The sequence below is a fragment of the Adelges cooleyi genome, unplaced genomic scaffold (genome assembly GCF_023614345.1).
Source record: "Adelges cooleyi isolate 19-005CV unplaced genomic scaffold, UGA_ACOO_1.1 ACOO_flye_CR_arks_rails_tigmint_CR_PRNA_9, whole genome shotgun sequence".
Classification (NCBI taxonomy): domain Eukaryota; kingdom Metazoa; phylum Arthropoda; class Insecta; order Hemiptera; family Adelgidae; genus Adelges; species Adelges cooleyi.
The window spans coordinates 12430196-12449275 of NW_026096579.1; the positions used below are offsets into that span (position 1 = coordinate 12430196).

Below are 19080 nucleotides of genomic sequence, written 5' to 3' on the forward strand. Positions count from 1 at the left end.
TTTTATGCAAGAATTTTTATTAAAAATTGTTGCAAATTTACATTGGAGTTTTATTTTATAAAAAAAAAATTATACCGCCTCGCGTAATCACGTTGGATATGAAATTTAAATAACGTTTTCCGCAGATAGTAGTCGTGGGTTATTTTTTTATTATTATTAACGACATACACAGATATTGTGTATAAAATCGATAAAAAAAACAAGTTTACGGAATTAATTTTAGTAGTTTACATTTTTTTTTTCGTGCATAAATAACTCCAAGCTGCTGCCGTACATAACGAATTTCCGCTACTAATTAAATTATGTATTTTTTTTCCCGGAGAAAACGTAAACACCAAGAGGGCACGAAAGCCGAAGTTAAAGTCGAGGAAAACAGAAGGAATAATCGGCTCTGCAGTAAATTTCCGGCAGGAATATTGTGTATTAGCACCAAAACGGGGCTATAACTTGTGCGGCGTACAACAACAGCTATCACAACACGTACGCGTAGAGTCCGTTTGGCAAAAGGAATATAATAAAATAATGAACATCGAGTGCGAGAAAATACAAAAATATAAAATCGTTCGGGTCTCGGAAGAGCTGGCAGTCGACTACGCCTAAAAACAAAACGCCGGCGAACGATTTAAATCCGAAATCCCGGAAGGAATAAGTACACTGCAAAGAAAACCGCCTCCTTTGTCACCGCACTCATGACCTTTTTCTCGCAATTCAACGCGGTAGGTGTTCGACTTACAACGAACACCTACTCAAAGGGTTGTTTCGTATGACCGGAAGAGAAATTCCGAAAGTAAATGTCCAAAAAATAATAATAAACAGCGCAGGCCGTTACCGCCATCACGTTTCTCCTTTGTGCAATTGTAAACCGCCATTCGAAGAGTACTATTTTACGGGGCTTTCCGACCGAGTAATAAAATGTAAAAAAGTTTTTTTTTTCTCGAAATAATTAATATTTCAAAGAGAAAAACATGCGCTGAAATAAAAACTTCTACACTTACGCGTACCAGAATTGCCTACACAGAACGCCGGTCTTGATGCTTGCTTGTACTGCAAACAATCACGGGCCGGATGCAAGAGGGATTTAGTTGTAAACATAGTTTTCAAAATAAAGTGAACAATCTAACTGAATGTGTATTTTAATTTCGACCCGACTATATTTAAAATTACTACTGTTTGAAATGCGTAATCCCTTTAATGGAACTACAGTTAAGTACAGTTAAGTTTTAGTAGGAAAAATATTTCATTTTATGAACAACAAGACAACATTAAGACACATTGCTATTATTTAAGTTTTACTTTATTAATATTTCGTTTGTAATAATGTTCGGATAAGCTGATATGTCATGTGATAGGAATTTTAACCATGTAACAAGTGCAGTAATAAGGGTTCGCGATAGATTTACCAGTTTTCCAATACACATAAAATCTAACGTCTTCATTTGTGTTATACGCTTGGACATAGATAATAACTCGTTCTGTGTGTAATGTAAAAACTGTGTAAATCTATTAATGCTAATAATAACAATTATGTTGTTAACCATCCTATTCATCGTATAGCCACTCACTTTTCTACAACAGTAAGTTTAACTCTACATCATATTTGAAGAATCTTAATCCAACTATGGTTTTGGCTTTCTAGTATTATTAAGTTTATTGCACAATGTATGAAGATTGGATTATTGGACACCGTGCCTGTCATATCAAAACCGTTTATATAGAAATGTAGGTAACGACGTAACGACGATCAGTATAAATGCATTAAAATTAAAATAACTATTATTATATATATTCAGTGAAACTTTCTGGAAATCAGCAAATCCATATACTTTAGATTCGATGAGACGCAATATATATTTGAAAAATACATAATGGCTACAATAAGTGACACGACAACATTCTGTAGATAACAAAGAAAAGAACTAATATTATAAAATGTGGGTGTGTGTGCGCCACATACACAATGAAATAATCGATAACAGTAAGTCCAATAAACATTATTTGTGTTGTTTAATTTTAACTATAAGTAGTTTAATTTCACGACTCGAAATCTGGTGTTGACGTTTAAATGGAATAGTACTCTGAACCTAATAAAAGAACATAGTTTTTTTTATTACCATTAGCACTTAACAGATAAACGCGAAAAAATCCATCTGGTCTCTTTGATTGTACCCGAAATTTCAAAGAATCGGGCCTAATGAATAAATACATTTAAGTCGAGCAACACTCATAAAATATAAACTTAAACGACGTTAACTCGCAACAGTGACTCGAATTTTTTCCCATCGCAACGAAATACTTTTACAGAATATGCGATTTAAACGCATTTTTCAACAACCGAGATTACCCGATTACATTTTACGAATTGATAACAAAATACGTATCTTTAATACATACAAATTAGTATTGCCTGAACAAATATACAAGAAAAACAAACATATCATTTGACATGGGTCTATTGCGCTATTCGCGTATGAAGTACACGTGTAGTACGTGCCCTGGCGTATATTCCCTTTTGCCCGTGCGGTTATAGCGAACACATGCAAACGCAAAGCGGAATTTCTGGGCGATACAAACGGTCGTTGGCTCTAAATTACATGCCCATAAGTTTCCCACCGGTCTCGCCTTGTATAGAAGGAACCCACACCCGAAATATTCGGCTGGTAAGTATTCGGCGGGTTTCACGGGTCAAAGCACAACTGTTCTGATTTACAGTGTTTGTTCGTTTATAACATGCACGAGTACGATCCACGGATAATAACATATAAATGCACCGACATTAAATTACAAAGTTTGTTAAGAGTACACTTTTTTTTTTTACAAAGACTCGAGACTGTAATATTCTTGCGTGCCTACGTTGCCTTTTGTAACCAACCGTTCACCCTAACAAACCGCGTTTATTAATGTACACCGATAATTTTGTTATTATATATAGCAGTAGCAATTTTAAACGTGTGTTGAAAAAACAAATATACTCGCGAATCTTTGATTTTAAAAAATTAATTAAAACGGTACGGTTAAAACATTTGAGTTACAAAAAACTATTAGCCATACAGTTCTGGCAAAGAAAGATTGCATGAAAAGAGTTTCTACTACTTCACCGATAAAAATCTAAGTACTTGTCACTAACCATAAAAATAATATTTCGAAACGGTAAAATATGTGTACTCAAAAATCAAAATTAGTACAAGCATGTTCAAAGTGCCTATTTTTAAATAAAATCAAGCATTTTAACGGCAGTTGACAAAGACTAATGCAGTATATTTTACTGGTTAGTAGTGAGTTTGTATTAAAATACACGCGTGTGTTATTGCAATATAAAACTTTATATTATATGAATACTAATGCATAATACACACTTACAAACAGGTGCTTTCATGACAGCAACAAGTACTGCAAAGAATGTATGTTTTCTTTTATGAAATTACTATGGTAACGTTACTTTAAGATTGAATAAAGCTAGTACAGGGAAAATCAAAGAATATTTATCTTTTTCGGCCACGTACGATTTTTGGAATATTTTAGCTTAGATGCAGTTTATATACTTTAACCTTCATAAATATTTTGGTTTAAACGGTTACCTTTCTAGGATGCCCGTGAAGAACTGAAATTCAACGTTTTCACGGACATTAATCCATCTGCCAAAAGCATAAACAGTTTAACTACGCCTCCTGCATGCCGTTGAAATCCTTACTAAGACATACTGTAATTGTAAATGATAAAGCCAACCCTATCTTACTCGTAAAATTTCATGTCGTTTTACGTTTAAATAGGTTACAGGTAGTTTAGTTCTCAGCTACGGCTAATAACAATTCCTGGCTTAATTACTGATAAAGACTAGTTTTTTGATTATTTCATTAATTTAAAAATATAATTCATTATATACAAGTCAATGAAATATATTTAAAAATATTCAACTAAACAACATAGAACTATATTAATTTTTTGTTCATTCCCGCCTGTTTGGATTTTAAGTGTAGTTCAGCCTATAGTTAAAACTGTTAAATCATAGAACATTTTTTCACGAATGTTCACGGTTTGTGTATTTAACCCTTTCAACCCCTTGTCTACTTTAATTGATATGTTTTTTTTTTTACAGAATGTTGATGATAACTCCTGTAGTTTCAATGTTTAAAACAGCGATACCAACACTAAAACACACAAAATTGAATATTTTACAGAAAACATTCTAATCGATTTTTAGTAGTAACGATATTTTATTCCCAACAAAGTTTTTAAAGTCAATTTTCGCTTGCTCTGAAAGTCGATATGCAGCCTAGTTTGAAAAAAAACGGTTTCAAATGTCACACACGAACAGAAATATGTCAAGGACAAAAGAGGTATGTTCTTAGGAATAACTAAAAGACAAAATAAAATGACATAAAAACAAGGGCCGAAAGAACCAAATATTACCATGATGTAATTTATGGCATGTGGAACGTTAATCCTTATATTAGGAAATTGTTCCCGGCAAAAATATTTTATTAACCAGTCTTCGGAATGTATTTTAGTGGTTTAAAAAGCTAGTTGTCGGTCGCATCAAACATACTGTAGGCAAAAAATTCGAAAACAGTGTGCATAGTCAAGTTATGAATATGCTGTAAAGTGAAATAGTCAATGGCGATACATTTTGTATTTAACAAAAATGAAGGAAGTGGGATTGGAATAATACTAGATGAGAATATGAATTCTTAATCGATGAAGGTGATAAGAAAATATGACAGAGTTATGGTAGTAAAGTTTGTGTTAGATATGGATTTATATTGAATATGAGAGATGAGTTAAGGGTAGAACAGGTTGTGCAGAGTATAGACAGTTCCTAGCACTGAAAATATTTTGGTTGGAGGAGATTTGAACGGGCATGACAGAATTGAGTCGGTAGAGAAAATATGGAAGTTAGCGGAAGCGCATGATTTTGCAGAAGTCAAAAAGAGAGAAATGCATATTGTGACGTTTAAAAGTGATACAAAAACTAAAAATATAATGCAAATAAGTAGCCATTTTGACCGACCTTATTTATAGGGGTTAAGGTGAAGAAGAAAAATAAATAAATGTATAATGAAATAGGTTATTATAACTGTTATCTTACATGTGACCAAATTAGTGTTATTATTTTTATTTATTTATTTTTGAAAATTAAAGATTGGCAGTTATGTGAAATAAAATGTTGAAAATAACTTTATATACAGGTATGAAAAAGTGCATAATTATTATAGACAGGTTTCAATATTCTTGTCTTTAAATTTTTTGTATTTTTATAGAACGGCTCACGACAATATTAGTAAGTTATAAGACAACAAAGTGTGACGCGATAAAGGAGTAATAAATATGATATAATGTTTTGAATATTAAATGAATCATAAAATACCTATGTATAAATGTATATATATTAATTTGTAGTCACCAACTCGCGCTGACGGTAATCCCTTCAGTTTCAAATCTAATAAAACTCATTTTTTTTTTCTGACATAACTCAGAAATATTTAACAGATTACCTATAACACTCGAAAAATATTGGCAGTGGTTGGGTTTATCAAAATAAAGAAACCACCACTAAATTAAACATTTATTATGTAATTTTGTTTGAACCAAATAAAAACATATTATCATTCGGAGATATTTAATTGCATTCGAATAATTAAAATGTATTAATAAAGCGTCAATATTTCAAAATACTTTCGATTCCTTACAAGAAAAATTCGAAATGTTTGAAAAATGTATGTGTTTGTGCTGTATGAGGTACAACATGTGTTGACTGATTTTCACGTTGAACGCAAATCCTTTTCATTAGAAAACAAACTACAATATCGTCCATTTAACCATTCATACAAGAAAGCATTTTCATTAGTTCCCATTATAATAGAACATTAGCGGTGGTTTTCCTAACCGCCGTTAAAGCCGACCAAAAACTTTAATTTAGGACAGCGTATATTCATCTTAGTCTTTTTGGATTTTCCGGCTCGTATACCGATGTCATCCCACACCCACCACGATTTTACTTTTAACGGTCGTTAATTCGAGTCGTAACGCGAATACCGCGTTTAATGAGACTCGACTATGTTCACGTGGTCGGTAAATCGTTTTAAAATTGGTTGTATCGCGAACATTATTTCCGTGTACCGTTTATAATTATTATTGTGATAATAACTACATTTCGACAACTGTAGTTGTATAACGGAAACACCCAATGACGATTGTTTTCTACATACTTACATGTCATCAGTAGCTTGCTGATAAATCGTTGGTTTGTACGTTCCGATCAAGTGATGTCTTACTAGCACAAAAACGGAAATTCGATTTTTTTATAAAAAAAAACTCTCTCGAAACAAATAGGAAATTTCGTTTAACACAAAACTTGTGAACTAAACCCGCGCGACGAATTCACCGAACAAACGAGAAACCCTAAGTGTAAGCACACCGGTATGTCCGACTACGACGGCTGTACACCAGCAGCGGCTGTTCAAAACTACCGACGAACGTGTAGCCCAAGCTGCCGGCACGTAGCAAACGCGTCTAGCGCATGGCAACCTATCTCCCTTATCGACCCCCATTGATTCTCTGCTACTTCTGCTGCTGCTGCTGCTGCTGTTGCCACCGTTGCCACCTTGCCCTGTCGTTCCGACACATCACACGTTCTACAAGACACGTTATATGATTATAATAATGTATAAGAGGCAGCTGCCGGTGCCACCAATGTGTGTCTGGACTGATGGAATCTGGTGACTGATCAAGATGACATACGACCAGGCTATCGTGAGGGCTAATTAGTCTCCCCTTAGGTACTTAGGTATATAATGTATAACCTCGGGGCGAGCGAAAATGTACATTTTTTTAAACAGATAAGGGTCTTATTGAGTTTTAGCAAGGGTTACTGAATGACCAGTAAAGTCTATAGTGCATATATTTTGTTACTTTCCAGAAACGCATGTCCTCCTTTGGTTTCCTCCTTACAAACACCCATGATGATATTCAGTCAAAAATTAAAATACATTTTTTTTACGTATATACATTTTACTTGCTTATTATTAATGAAAATCATTACACAATATTGAAACAATAGTTCACCATAATAGTATAAAAATAACATTGCATTCTGTTTTTTTGTTAGCAAGCTTATTGATAACCATATCTACACGCTTATCTTTATGAACACTTAAAACGGCTAAACCGTTCAGTCTAGACTCAGTCATTGTCTGAACATATTGCCATCTCTCTTACTTGTTTTTGTTCATGATGATTGGTGGTACTTACTAGTCAGTAGTCACTTATTTATATTATTGAGTTCAGATTTAATGCTAATATCGAATGTGTCAATTGTCATCCCTATATATTATGTATTAATAAATAATTCTTAAACTATGTTGAACTATTGTTGCCTATATGCGAATATCTAATACTAAAAAAAAGGTCATTACGGGTACTTCAGCTCCCAAGACACCCTTTAAATTCGCTTCTGCATACAACCACAAGTTACGCAATTCAATTTTTCTTACTGGAATGAAACAAAAGAAGATATTTGACTTAATTCTAGAAAATCTACATATATATATATATATATTAATAACACTATATTAGTAATACCATTGTGTATAATTTATAAAATATATACCCAATGGTAATACTGTGGGTCGGGAAATCTAATCACTACAAATTGCTGCAGTAGCGCTCGACAGGCGCCAAGTAAGAAGAAGTGCAATTACAAGTACAAATTGAAAATGCCGGTGGGCTTTATTTACTTGAGCCTTTTAAAGAACAAAGTTAACGATAATATTTTAAGAGAAAGGAAGTCTGAGGTTGAAAAAGATGGATGATGGTTACATTATAACGCTTCTCCTCGTTTGCAGTTTATAAAAACAATGAGCTAAAAGAAAACTATTTGAGTCTACAATATTTTTCAATTAAGGTCAAATAATATATTTATATGTTAAATAAATAAAACAACAACAATAATAATAAATATAAAAAATCGTATTAGGTACCTAATAATAATTCAATGTCAAAATAATTTTACTTAAATTGTTTTCCAAAAAAAAAATTCCCTAATTGCAATCATTCTATGGAAAAATAAGCGTATATTTATATAATATTCCTCACCCCGTGGGATTTTGATAATCAGTAGATTTGTAGGTTCGTCTTGACCTAAAATGAGGTCCTTACATTTTTTAAATTTGCTCACCAACTTTAAAGTCACCGCTATCTCAAATATTTTATGATAGACACTTATAATACTTTTAAATACTAACATTATTTATTATCAATTACATAGAAATTTTTTTTTTTTTTGAAAATTTCAAAAATATATACCTAATTTTACTCATTTTATCTTTAAACTATGATGAAAACATTTGGTTTGAGTGTACTCGTACACTGTACAATTCTAAAAAAAAAGTTATAATAAATGTCCATTGCTTCTTGTTCCACTCAATTTCAAAATAGTTAAAATGGCGGTAACATTAAAAGTCAGTGAAAATTTTCAAAAAATTAGCGGTCTCATTTTAGGTCAATAATACCAATTAGTCCACTGGCTATCAGAATATACAGGGTAATTCAATAATGATAAGACCCTGTATAAATTGTTTTAATCTTAAGAAAGTTAGGTTTTTGTGTAATTTCGCACATCGGCGCATGTGTTTCAAAAATGACAATGAACACAAAGTATACAACAATTATAATATACGATTTTTATTTAAGTATTGTACATCGAATTCTCGCCTAAACGTTCACTTGAAAACACAATTTGTTTTACTATAGAAAACAAATTATGTGATTTAATGTGCGTTTTCAGTTCCACTGTTTACAAAAATGAAAATATAGTAATCGTCTGTATAAAAAAACGTTTTAACCGTTCAAAAGACTGTGAACATTATTTAGATAGCCATAATATTGAACTTGCGTTATAAAAATGTGCACCTAACGTCGGCAAATACAGGGTCATTAGAACTACACAGCCCAGCTGACTTATTGACGTTTTTCTAAAATTATTAAAAAACTACCTATTTGAATAATTTTTGGTTTTTATCGTACAATGATATTTTTAGAATCGTTGTGATTTTTCCCACTTCGGTAAGAGTGATTTTGGAATGTCTTAAAGCAATCTGTATATTAATTATTTAAATATGCGTGGTAAGCTATTTTTTTTTTTTTTTTAGTAAAATAGAATTTGTTTGAACTTTGAAGTTTATAACATCAAACAAAAAGGACCTTAGCATTGTTAAAAATTATGATTTCTACAATAATTGTAATACATTTCAACTACAATTTTTAATTATTTAGTTAGATAAATTGGTTATATTATTTTGTTAAAGTTAATGTTTGTCTCCGTAAGCTAAGCTTATTGTGGAGACAGGAGTTCGTTCTTTTAATAAAAAGTGTTCATATTTTACGATAAATCATGTTTAATTTAAAAAGCAAAAAAAGTAATAAATTAAATATTGGTAACTTAACAATTTAATTTATATTTTTAATTTACTCATAAGCACATCCATATCTGAAGCTTTTGATGCCAGTTTTTCAAATAAGTTTAACAATAAATATTCCGCAACGTTTATTTCATTACCTAATAAGCAAAAAAACAAATTTTTAGGTGGTGGCCAACAATCATCGTTACCAAGTTAATGTATAATTGGTGAAATTACCATTAAAATTAAATGTTCCAACACTTATGTTTTTAGCGCGAAATGCTCCCAGGACCACTTCCGCTTCGTTATTGCAGAGTAAACCGTCTTTGTCCGTGTCAAGTTGTTTGAAATCATATATCAATGATTTGACCTCATTTGTACTTAACACCTCATCCTCCTGAAAAATCGGCGATGTAAAATTATGAACAGCGTAACGAATAATTAAATAATAGGAAAGTATTGCATGACATCAAAGAAATGTTAAATTGATAAAAAAAAAAATTGTATTACATTTTCGTTAACTGTCCTAGAACGTACTGCCGTAACTAGCATCAACTCCATCAACTCTTTTGCAGCTGGTCCTGTGCAAGTTTTAATTATATACTAACTACTATAAGAAATTACAATGTATGTAACGTGAATTCATTTATATTTTATCCTTACGATTAGATTCAAATATCATTAAATCTACGTACGACTCAATAGCCATACGAAACTCTTTAAAGATGTTATGAATTTTTAAAGGATTAATGCTACCGGTTTCAGTTTTAGGCAATGTGTACAATGTAATGAACTCTTCAATTTGTGCTTGGTTTAGACCATTTCCCTATAATGTAAGCAAAAAGGATACATAAAAAAAGCTGTACAAAAATTTCGACGCATTTTACATTTTAAGCATTTGTATAATTTCCAACGATTTATTAACTACTACTTTGTAATGATTTTTTAACTTTTGCTTTTAAAATCAAATTTTCGCTTTTGTTTTTTTAATAAAAAACATTTATATGGTTAATTACAAAAATTACAAATAGTAGTATTTTGTGTTTTTTTTAAATTAAATACTGATTTTAAAAGTCTTATCCTGGTATTCCTATTTATCATACTATGATTTTTTTGTTCGTTTTTGTATACGGTTTCCATATGATGTCCCTATAGATACTTTATTTCGTTGCACAAATATTTGCTTACTTCCGGTTGAACTTCTAACATGATCAACAAGAATTCCGGCGGGTTAATTTTATCGCCATCTAAAATTAATAAATGGAGATTGTTAACTAATAAAGTACACCGCTTCTTCGACCAAAATTTAATATGACCATTTTTACCTATAATTTTATTTACTAAATTTATAGCCTTCTCATCTACATTAAGATATAAGTGTTCAAATACAACTGATAGTTGATGACGTGTTAAGTATCCATGTTGGTTTAAACTTTGGACGTCTCTAATGAACATTTTGAGGTAAAAGTGTACTTCAAAAGACGTCAGCATATTATACTAAGTACAATATTAAACATACACGAATAATACACAATAATACTTTTACTATATTTTGATATTAATAATAGTTGATAAATATATTTTAATGTTAAAATAGTTATTTTAGATCAAATACCTCAAACCAGTCTTTCGTTCCTTTATATGCAAACACCAAAAATAACTTGCTAAAGTGTATATAATCGACCTCCTCTAAGTAAATTAAATAATATGCTATTAATAACAAATATAATAGTCAACAACAAAACTTGGCAAATTTAAGATTGATGTACTACACTCAATTAAATGATGTATGCTTGACATATGCAATTATTGAGACCGATTAAGTAGTTTGACTACTTTCAAACTCAATTATATATTTTTTAAAAGGAACTCTATCTTCTACACCTTATTTCATCACTAATTTTCAACCAAGTTGATTTTTTTTTAAAATATAAAAAAAGTACACTACAATTTTTTATAATGTTAGAAATAAGAACTTAATCGCTTAAGTATGTTATTAGAAGTAAATAAAATGACAAATATTATCTATTGAGTTAAAAGTATGTAATTAACAAAGTATAAAACTATTAAAACCATAACACAACGTAAATTATCTATAGATGTAATGAATAAAATAGCTATTTAAATAGTATGTTACCTGGGTTGTATGTAAAAACATTTTCAGCATTCTGAATTCGAAAAACGGTCCCCAAAAGGTATGGGATACTCTGAATATAGTGTATATCTTTGCGATTTTTGTATAATTCAATACAGTTGTTTATTTGATCCTCATTAAGTCCAACGCTCTAAAATAAAGTATAATGACTTGTAGTTTAACACTTAATAATGGTTGAATGGTGATCCATTTAACGTAACAAACTCATTTTCTGGGAAAATAATTGTATAGTTTTAATTTTTGAATAAACAATTATTTACAATACTATAAAATTATAAAATATTTAGTTTCTTTAATATTACCCCAAGTGGATCAACTTTTATAAATTAAGTGTATATTTAATTAACTTATTAAAATATGAATATTTTGCTCTGGTTGAGTAACACACGCAGAAAAATCTAACACTTCACTCGACCCTACTGTCTTACTTACCGACCGTTTTGGTGCATTTTTGTTAAATTAAAAAGTTAATAAAGTATTTACGTTACCTTTTAAAAGCTTAAGGTCATACAGATTTTACGCATAAGTGATAGGGCTATATAGCTATATTTACTGAAGGAAATATTATTTTAGAGAAATAAGTATCTTACCCATACTGATGTAAAGAAATACACCACAAAGAGAATAATAGCACTTTTTAAATGCATAATAAATGAAATTTAATGACGTACGTGTAAAGTTAAACAACTATTGGCACTGGAGTAAAAATAATGAATAACAGTCAAATAAGTGCATTCGTCGTGTTTTTTTACAGTTTTATATAATGACTTATGCTAAACTTTGTGAGTGACAAAATGTGATAAACCTAATGTGTTTGCTATTTGATTGCGCACACGATTTACATTCGCTGCTAAGGTGGAACAGTAATTGCTAGACATCATACACAAAATGGTACCTATGGTTTTTTTAATTTTTTTTATTTTTTACAATCTGTACATACAAAATATACAATAAGCAAATATGTTAACAATGTAAATATGTGACTTGGAGACTTTGGGTAGGGAAGCTATCCCATGATAGGACCCTATGACATGTTTCTGTATGTTGTATTTCTTTGTGCTATAGTATTTTTTTATTGTAATATTTTATTTAAACACAATTAGTAGTTAGATCAGTATGTTGGGAGCAGCATGGTCGTATCCAGCACTCATTTTGGGGGAGGGAGGTTATTTTAAGATAAAACTAGTAAATAAAATTTAGGATTTTAATTAAATAGAACCATATTAGTTTTTTAGGTATATATATACGGCGTATGCTGGTATAATACAATTTATTATTACTGTATTGCCCAATGACAACAATCACGTTTGTAATTGGACCTATACACAGTTATTGAAATCACGAAGCTATTCTAATTAGAAGCCGGCCAATGACTCTCCAAACTGCATACCAAAGATTATAATAATATTATTGATATTGTGCGTGCACACGACATGGTGTCTTTTGTACCCTCGTTTGGATAAAAAATAAATAGATTGTGTGGTTTTTTAAAAGTTCTATAGGCCTTTAATGCGAAAAATAAAGAGGAGTACAAGCCGCAGACCCTAGGCAATCCGCAGAGTAATACATAACACACATGTTAATAGCATTCCTTAAACTTTGATGATGGACAATAATTTAGATTTTGAGATTTATCGTAAGAAAACTTAGGACTCGAGTATAGCCCTAAACTAACATTGTAGTGTTGCCAACTTGTCCTTGTCAGCTGACAACAATGTAATATTAGTTTAGATTAGGTTAAGTTGGCAGCACTTACAAGGAGCCTCCAGTGCCCTATCTACTACTGGTAATATACATAAAAGGTCAAAATATAAGATTGGGATTTATAGGGTTTTTTTTAATCACTACTATTCAGTATTAAATACAAATAAAATACTATCAAACAATTTCAATGATTATTTTTAAAAAATAAATCATCTATAATTTTTCCCTCAAGATACAAATAACGACCAAAAAATAACTTATTTTAAAATCACATAATTTATTGTTTTACATAGCATGACAATATTTTATAAGTTATAATTATACAAATTAATTTTATACATAATGAATCATCATTTTTTCGTTGTTAATTAACAAATTTTAGAGTACAACATCATTTCTTTGTAACAATATAACAACAACTATAATGTCTATCTCAACACAAATTCAAAATAATTAAACAATTCAAAATATAAACAACGCAATTACAAAAATAAAAATATTATTTGGAGCACAAGGTATAAGGTTAACATTGACATGGGTTTAAATTTTAGACTATCGAAGTAGATGAAATTATTACACATTGAATATAAATTAATTATTGTACAAATTAAATACACAGAAATACACAGTTGACAAATTACTAGTTTACAAACACACCGTAAACAATAGAATGTTGGTAGTACCTATGAAATTCATTTCACGTTACCGACGGACTATGCACCTCGTTTACGACAGATTTTAGACAATGCATCTACTTATTTTTGCAAAGTTTTGATTTTACTCATTATCATTTCTACATTCCTACTATAGTCTTTTTTATCGCAGTCCATTTTGTTGCGTAATTCAGTTTCAGCCCCAAAACGTTTTGCTTCCAGCTTAAAAAACTATCAAAAAATTTACATAAAATACAGGGTGTTTTAAAAAGAATGCTGGGGTTTCAAACGGCTGCAGTCATTCGAAACTCGACAACTCCCTCATTCGTTCAAGCTCTACCAGAGCGCTGTAAAACTAATTTTCCTTACTAATTTATCTTTGTTCAAAAGTTGTAAATCTTTTTAATTTGATAATTCTTGTATCGTAGCTATTTGTCCTCTAAGTTCAGTAATGACGCGGTCCGAAGAATGTGTGTCAACGTTTTTTTGCATTTTAAATTTCGGCGGAAGTGAAAAATCCGGTGCACCGTCGTCCATTAGTTTCATAACGTTGCCATGGTTGTATTCAGATCTGCAAACATGAAAAAAACCAAACAATTTTTTTTTTTATAATAATTTTTAAGTTAACCATCAACCGACCTATCACGTTTTCTAGATAACGTTTGCTTCGTTTCAGCGTCCGATTTTTTCATTATGGCCGAGGCCCGTTTAAACGATAATGTACATAACCAACACAACACTTTTCCTAAATAGTAAAACATACAATCCTTTTTAATTTATAGAGCACTTTTTGTTGTTAAATAAAACGTTTACACTCCTCTTACCTCACTCTCCACGTCGGTCCTGTTAAACGCACATTTTTGTTTACATTGATCACAAGCGACTGGTGGACCATATTTTCGTTCTGAATAAGCACACCTTTGACATTTGTGTCCAATGAACACAAGGGGATACATTACAGAGGACACACTTACGTTATTTTAATTAGAAAAAACTAGATCCAGCATTGAACCAAAGCGATTATAAACTAAATATTATGCTGTGTTAAGTTTAAATACGAAAAAGACTACTTAACCTATTCGAATCGAAATTGTTTATATTAGATAAATTAGGAATGACATTATTATTTACAGAAATCTATTTAATATTTAGGAGATTATAGTCACCTAATATTAAAAATTTAGAGTCACATTTATTGTGCATGAGATTATCAATGACATAAACCTGTTTTTACATCTATATAAAAAGAAAACTTAAACGATAAATAAAATAAATATTATGTTCATATTGATATACGATTACTGCAGCCTACAATCGAATGATTGAAATTTAAGCAAAGCATTTCTTAGACCCTCCCATTCCCTCCCCAAGTACAATATAAAAATATGCTTCAATAGCTTTATGTACCCTATTATATTATAATAATGTACCTACTCCCGTTACACATTTACTTTTACAATATATACCGCTGTCTATTATGAAAATGTAAACAATAGGCTGTACGCAAAATAACGTCGACGTTACCGTGCTTAAAACAATGCCGTGGGGTAAACGATATAGTCATCGTTTCTGATAATAATCCTACTTTGAACGCAATTTATACTTGGCGGATTATCATCTTGTATGAAAAACGGTACGACCATGTTATTATAATACCGATATAATAACATGTACACTATTCTAGTATTTCGGTCTGTTAAATTGTAAGATAATAACAATACTCTCGAAATGTATTGAGTTTTTTTAAGGTAATGGAAACGGCAAATAACAAAATATAATATTAATGATAAAATGCGTATTAGGTATTTCCTGGTTGAATAGTGAGCACAATAGTCAATAGGGGTGCCTATGACTTTGTAATAGATTTTACAAAATTTGGATATTAGATATACATTTTTTTAACTTACAGAGAATCTAGGAGGTGGTTGTTCCCCTTGCCCCTCCCTGTTGGTGCCTTTGACAAAATGTATGGTAAAATGAAGCCATTCACTGTGGTATACACGCAGAGACAAAACTGAAACGGCAATATTTTAAAGAGATTTCTGAGTTAATGGCCGGACAAAATCAGTGCCGGATCAAAGTGTTAGTAGGCTCATTAGACACTAAGACACTGTGAACTTCAAATTTTCGAAATCGTTACCGTCTAAATAATTACCCAGATTAATTCAAATCCATTAGCGCTTCTCGCCTTCTAAAGCAAAAAAGTGATAATTTAAACATCTACATGGATTGCAAAATAATTCCTCCGATGAATTCATTGTACTTTATTTCTTTCTAGAGGAATATGACTAGGATGGGTTATATAAATATGATAGGAATATTTATAGATGAATGTTAAGATAAGAAAAGAAGGCAATTCGTAGTTTTTCGAAGGCAAATCCGTACACACCCAATTATAATAATAATACACACACACACAACCAATTATATAATATGATTGAAAAACATTAATAACTTAAGGGATAAGGATCAAAAGGATACAAGTAGATAATTATATATACTATTGATGTATTATGTACTATTACAGGAAAACCAAACGAAAATTATTTTCGACGAGTTTGTATTGGCTATGTGGATTTTTTTTCAATATCTCCTTTGCAAATAAAAGACAAATTAGACCCTAACAGGCAACAGCGCAAAAAAAATTAAAACTTCCGCTGAGTTCCTAATACTGTCTTGGAAGGTCTGAGACGGAATATATTATAGACTTTCAAACGTCCAAGTTCAGATATTTCTGAAAAAGGTAACTCGAGTTACGACTTAACGGTTAAAAGGAAATGTGCCTACATTATAGTGCTCATCGTAGTATTATCTTAATCTTAACCAAGTAGAAACAATTTCATCATGTTAATTTTTTTCGTTGTTATTTTTTAAATGTATTCAATTAATATATCTTTATTTGCTAATATTAATGTAATAACACGGCGTTTAGGTAACCTACGGTCCAATATATTTTAATTATCATAGAAACGAAATACCGTCGAAAAATAATTATTCCCGTATCACTGACCCCCCCAACGCGACGGCCGGTCGCTGTCTTCTTCATCCTGAGCAATTTCTCCCGTTATTTATGGCGTAATTTAATTATTTTTCGGTTTAACCGTTATTTATGTACCGAAACTTCCACAGAATTATCGCTAAACTTTTACTAAATGTTTAATAATATTGTGTGTAACGTACCTACCTGGATGTTTATTGCACTTCCGGAAACAAGTCATTAAATGCAATCGTTTTTGAAGAGCCGCGTCCGGTCGAGCACAAAACAACTTGTTAGGAATTAATAGTTTCCAAATAATAATAACAATATTTTAACCCCACTTGAAACTTTGCACGCCTATGTTGTCTAAACTTTTACCGGCAAACACCTTTTTAGTGAATAAATAGCGCCATCGCGTCTTACAGCGTATCAAGTATACTTAACAAAACGAGCTTAATTGAAATTTCTCACAGGTGTGATTACATAATATTATGAACTTTAACGACCAACGACAACGTGTAAGCAATTTGGTAAAACCCATTATTGCTTTCAGTTGAGTCAACCCTAATAAAACCGCCAGTCCTATAGGATGTGATTTTAAGCTGTTGCCTATGTAATGGAGACTACCGTGTACAAGAAGTTCTATCCGATGAACTAGAAATTTCATTGTCTTCTTTCTTTAGCAATCCTCGCGTCGTTCCTTGTAATTATAATATAACCGTGTTGAATAAAATAATACATTTTATAACATCTAAAAGTGCTTTAGTTCTCCACTGATATCGCACACGTGTCAAAACAAATTAATAGAAAAATACAATAGGTACATTATGAACTATGTAATTATGAAGATCCAAATCAATTATTTATGACTTCAATGAAGACATTAAACATTTTGATAAGATGTGAAATATTATAATTGAATAATTTTATATTATTATAATATTCGAGTAAACTTTTCATTGATGTGTGATTTGTGAAATGATACACTGCTATATTCATTGCTTATAAGTGTGTTTGACTTGCATTTGTATTGATTTTTTTTTTTTGGATATGACTTCATTTTGAAAACCGCAATCGACCGAGCGGACAATAATAGCGACAATTCCGTCGCCTCGTCAGAAGCCAGGAAAATTCGAGAGAGAGAGATAAAGTAAAAACAAAGTATGTTTAAAATTCAAATAGACTGCACGTTTATGCTTGTTGAGTGGTTTTTTACATTTTAACCAACCCTCCTCAAGATCCCGTATTAAGTACGTCAGACAGTGATAAAAAAAATTAAATGATGAGTACCCTAAGTGCACCTGCAAAATGCCATCAAATAATTAAAGATACAAAATATAAACGTACAAGTACACACATACAAAGGGATCAGGTAAGTGCTAATACCATTTCTTCGGAATTTTTTTTTATAAAAATGTGAGACATGATATTATTTTCTAGAAAGTAAAACGGTAATGCCGCAATGCGGTCAGCGTTCATCAAGCAAGCCCATACAAATTGTTCACTCATCAAAAAATAAAAGCATTGGGTATATTATATACACAATGATAAAAGACTATGAGCGAAAATATACTTTTGGTAGCTCAATCGTATAACTATAAATTCTTTAACTTCGTTAAGTGTAATAGTTGTGTGATTAGTTTCTGATATTTATCAACATAATTCCTTAAAAAAAATTTTCACTATATTAAGAAATTCAAAAATGTCTCTTTTCAACATCAAATATTAGGCTAAATAGTGAATATATTATACTAAAAAATGAAGATATGTAGGTACGTATGTTACGTAGCTAAGTGTTTAGAGTAGAACAATAACCGTCGGAATGGGCACTGTGATGTTCTAATAAAATAATTAATTACCAATTGTCTTAATAATACTAGTAGGCATTCATAATTTGTCTTAGCTCTATAAGTTAATATTGCACTAAAATGTCCAAAAAAGACATATTCTTCATATACTTCATTAGGTATAACTTTTAATTTTCACTTTCTTCCAGTAATCTTTTTACTTAATAACTAAGAAAACGATAAAAAAAAATCATTAGACCTATACATAACAAAATATAATATGTACTATATAATCGCTGTAACTGCTGTAGTAAGTACTTATAATGTTTGATGATTTTTTACAACTCCTGCATAACACACAAAACAATAATTATTTAAACATTGAATTACATTTTAAAAACTCAATGGTGAC

General features: G+C 30.9%; 3 protein-coding genes and 1 pseudogene across 3 annotated transcripts in view; 1 reads left to right on the forward strand and 3 right to left on the reverse strand.

Moving 5' to 3' along the window:
- LOC126846314 (TWiK family of potassium channels protein 7-like) overlaps positions 1-6438 on the reverse strand; it is a 63198-nt gene extending 56760 nt beyond the window's left edge. The window contains exon 1 of the mRNA XM_050585625.1: positions 6208-6438. The gene's annotated coding sequence lies outside the window, so the exon portion shown is untranslated. The remainder of the gene's footprint in view (positions 1-6207) is intronic.
- LOC126846315 (uncharacterized) overlaps positions 1-19080 on the forward strand; it is a 93616-nt gene that overhangs the window by 73340 nt on the left and 1196 nt on the right. The gene's annotated exons all lie outside the window — the stretch shown is intronic.
- Positions 9447-12389, reverse strand: LOC126846276 (uncharacterized). Its single transcript, XM_050585564.1, has 9 exons — positions 12138-12389; positions 11530-11677; positions 11008-11081; positions 10718-10889; positions 10581-10639; positions 10056-10218; positions 9903-9973; positions 9630-9789; positions 9447-9550 (listed from the first exon to the last, which is right to left on the reverse strand). Exons 1-9 carry the CDS (start codon positions 12192-12194, stop codon positions 9447-9449), a joined length of 1008 nt encoding a protein of 335 aa, XP_050441521.1. The 5' UTR covers positions 12195-12389.
- On the reverse strand, positions 14007-14860 carry LOC126846281 (protein FAM76A-like; annotated as a pseudogene).